Genomic DNA, 3,362 nt, shown 5'->3' with positions numbered 1-3,362 from the left:
AAGAGCGAAGGGCCGCCAAGGCCAAGAGTGCAAGGGAGATTAGGAAACGTCTAGTCGAGAATCAGACGAAGGTGGTGGCGAAAGATGCTTTCAGCGACTCTTCCTTTGACGACATCCACAATGGAGTGCCAAACGAGTCACTTGAAGAAGTTAATGTCAACATCTCCAACATGAGTGCCTTCCTCAAGAGGAAGGCATTGGAGGATGATCTCGACGAGTCAATGATTGCTTTGGAGATCAAAGGAGCAAAAGCCACCAAGCTCTTTGAAGGATCTGACGATGAGGATGACGAACAGGATGAGCCAGATCAACAATGGGATGACAGCGAGTCTGAGGATGAGTCAGATGCACCGAGTCCCAAGARGTTGAACTCCAAGAAGACGAACAATACCAAACAAAAGACTACTACTGCTCCCAAGATACTCAAGAAGGTGACCGACAAGATTATCACAGAGGACATCTACAAGAAGACTTATGCCAACAAGAGAACGACATCTACTCAGTGAGGACACCGCCATTCGACCTCGTGGACCGGACCTATTCGATCATGTGGACAGGGCAAAAAAATAAATGGAAATTCCTAATCAATGTGGTTCGTTCGAGTTCGCGAACGACACGGGCATTACTGTTGGATTAGGTCGTCCACGTATTGGTTCAGTCAATACAAGTCAGTCAGAGTCCAGGTCGAGTGCTTCTTCGGTCGTTTTATCAACATATTCAACGTCTTCAAGTCAAGGTACAGGATGGACCACAAGCATCTCGATAAGGACTTCTACAATTGTTGTATGCTGGCCAACAAGATCATTGACCTCAATGCCCTATCGATGGTGGACCATTCCTTCTACCGTGCAGTCGTCTATCGTCGCTACCTGAGGAGAATGCGCTACGAAGAGAGAAGAAGAAAAGATAAGAAGCTTGCAGCCCGTATCCGACGCGGCCGCAACATTAGAAGCCATCGCCCGACCCAGGGTGAGTCGGACGAGAGTGATCCAGAGCCTAGGCCACCTCCTGCTAACGTTGCTCTCAATGAGACAGCAGATGAGTTAGTAGTCAACATCTCCAACATCTCCAACATCTCCAACAGGTCAGATAATGGATACGACGATGAGGATGAGGAAGACAACCTCCTGGATGGCAATTCAGATGAAGAAGAGATAGACGAGGATGAGGCAAATGCATTCTGTGATCGGTCTGATGATGATGAAGAAGATGATGATCATGGACCATTCACTGGTGGCGACGATGACAATTCTTCTTCAGACGAAGAGTCTGAGCGACAACAAGTGATCAGACCATCACCACCAGAGAGAGGCACTACTACTACTACTACCTCTACTAATATATACAGTCGACAGTATGCCAACAAGAGAGCAAGGAAGTAAAGAATAAAGTAGTCAGGGGTTATTCCGTAAAGTAGACAGGACATCCTCACATGTGTGACCAAGTCAAATTCAAAATGATCCAATATATATTTTTTAAACCCACACAGTAATGGAATAGGTCAGGTCCACATGGAGGTGCCTACTGTTATTTCGAAAAAGGCTCAATAGTCGGTGGTGGCAACCAACAAGTACGACGACATCGCGACCCTCCATGCGACTACAGACGTCGCTGAACGTGCATGATGGTGACGACTTTTTTTATATTTCACACAGGAGCATATACACTCCTGGCTTCTCGATTTATTGCATTTGCATTTTCGATATGTTTTCACTTCGACCCTAGGGCATTTTTTTGTGGGGAGTGATAGTTGGTGTTGTCTTGTGATTTCGCACTTTCGAATTTGGACTCCAACTTGAGGTCTAGTTCGGGTCAGGGAAGCTTGACTTTCAAAGTAAGTGCTGCAGTTTACCGTCATGCCAAGGACTGATGGTGACGACCCACGACGGGTATGAGTCATAGTCCACTAAATCAACTGTTGTGTCGACAAAGGCCAACATCAATGAGTACGTTGACGACCGTCGCAACACTACAGCAGACAATGGGCCAACATCAATCACTCCATCATCAACAGTGACATAGTTTCCTTGACATACTGGATTGTAGCAACAGTAACAACACCCACCAATACCATCAGACTGTTGTGGCGATTGATAACACGCTGTACATGGTCGTGACGTAGCAGTTGTGGCAGTGGTGTCAGTCGTGGCAGTCGTGGCAGTCGTGGCAGTCGTGGCAGTGGTGTCTGTCGTGGCAGTCGTGGCAGTCGTGGCCATCATGACAAAGGAGACCTTGGCGACTGTATACGGTAGCGACCATCATGAACACGACCATGAACACGACGATCACGACCTGACCATAACCATGACCATGACCATGACCTTGACTATGACCATGACCATGACAACGACCATGTCCTGACGATTGCAACTACCACTTTTTGGCGTCTTTAAGGTCGATAACAAATATGGAAATCAATAAATTCCACACTGGAACCAAATATGATTGATAAAATGTAATTGATTGATTGATTGACCGTTAATCATTCATATATACTCATCATTCAATCAATTAAATAATATATTCGTATACAACAATATTATTATTATTTGTTTGTCGACAACATTTAATGTTTGGGGGTGTTTGTCGTGTGTAAAAATGAATAATGATAAGGGATACTTTGTCGTGGAGGATACACTCGCTGTACTCTCTTAATAATTAATTGTTTGTTGACTCTTATTATTCTAAACAGTCTATAAGTGAGACTGCACTCTCTTATTCGCCTAATCATTAATTGTTGACCCTCTTGTCATTCTAGACAGTCTACATGTGATGCTGCGCTCGCTTGCTTGTATTAATGGATGCAATATTATTACTAAGAGTAGTAGGATATTATATTTGTAATGTAGTTGTTTCGTTTGAATGAAATGTCTTTGTTGTGTCGATGTCGTCCGTTGTTGTCTAGAAAGTGAATAAACCGCGCCAACTTCGAATAGATTCGAATAGTCTGTGTGTGAGTGAAAATTTGCACTACAGTCGCACTTGGATGGATATTATCGTGGATAAATCCAGGTACCTACAGGTGATTAATCACTAGATATGTGAAGGTCAGATTTATCTAATAAATACAGTATGTTTCATAAGTTATGGCCACCCCCTGTTCAAACAGGTACGAGTTTGATATCTCCTTTGTCATTATTCTAGTTCATCGTTCCGATACCTTCGATCAATTTTCGTTGCATAAATAATGGCCATGTTCACTACTTATCATTTCAACACTCTCATTCAATTATTTGTAAATAAATATAACTAGCAATAAGTAATTCAATCAAGATTAGTAGATAATTGAGTCTATTATTTAGAGAGATAAGATATCATTTGATATCTCTAAATATTGAAGAGATATCAATCACCTATCTGTT

The 3,362-nt window shown here is 42.9% G+C and overlaps 1 protein-coding gene across 1 annotated transcript; it reads left to right on the top strand.

Annotated features, from left to right (window-relative positions):
- Window positions 1-587: 587 nt before the first annotated feature.
- SAMD00019534_125800 (hypothetical protein) lies at window positions 588-1,382 on the top strand (the record flags this gene model as incomplete). Its single annotated transcript, XM_012892193.1, has 1 exon — window positions 588-1,382. One exon carries the CDS (start codon window positions 588-590, stop codon window positions 1,380-1,382), a length of 795 nt encoding a protein of 264 aa, XP_012747647.1.
- Window positions 1,383-3,362: the final 1,980 nt, after the last annotated feature.

The sequence above is a fragment of the Acytostelium subglobosum genome (genome assembly GCF_000787575.1).
Source record: "Acytostelium subglobosum LB1 DNA, scaffold: scaffold50, whole genome shotgun sequence".
Lineage (NCBI taxonomy): Eukaryota > Evosea > Eumycetozoa > Acytosteliales > Acytosteliaceae > Acytostelium > Acytostelium subglobosum.
The sequence above is the reverse complement of the archived record's forward strand: the minus strand, read 5'-3'. Positions and strand labels throughout refer to the sequence as shown.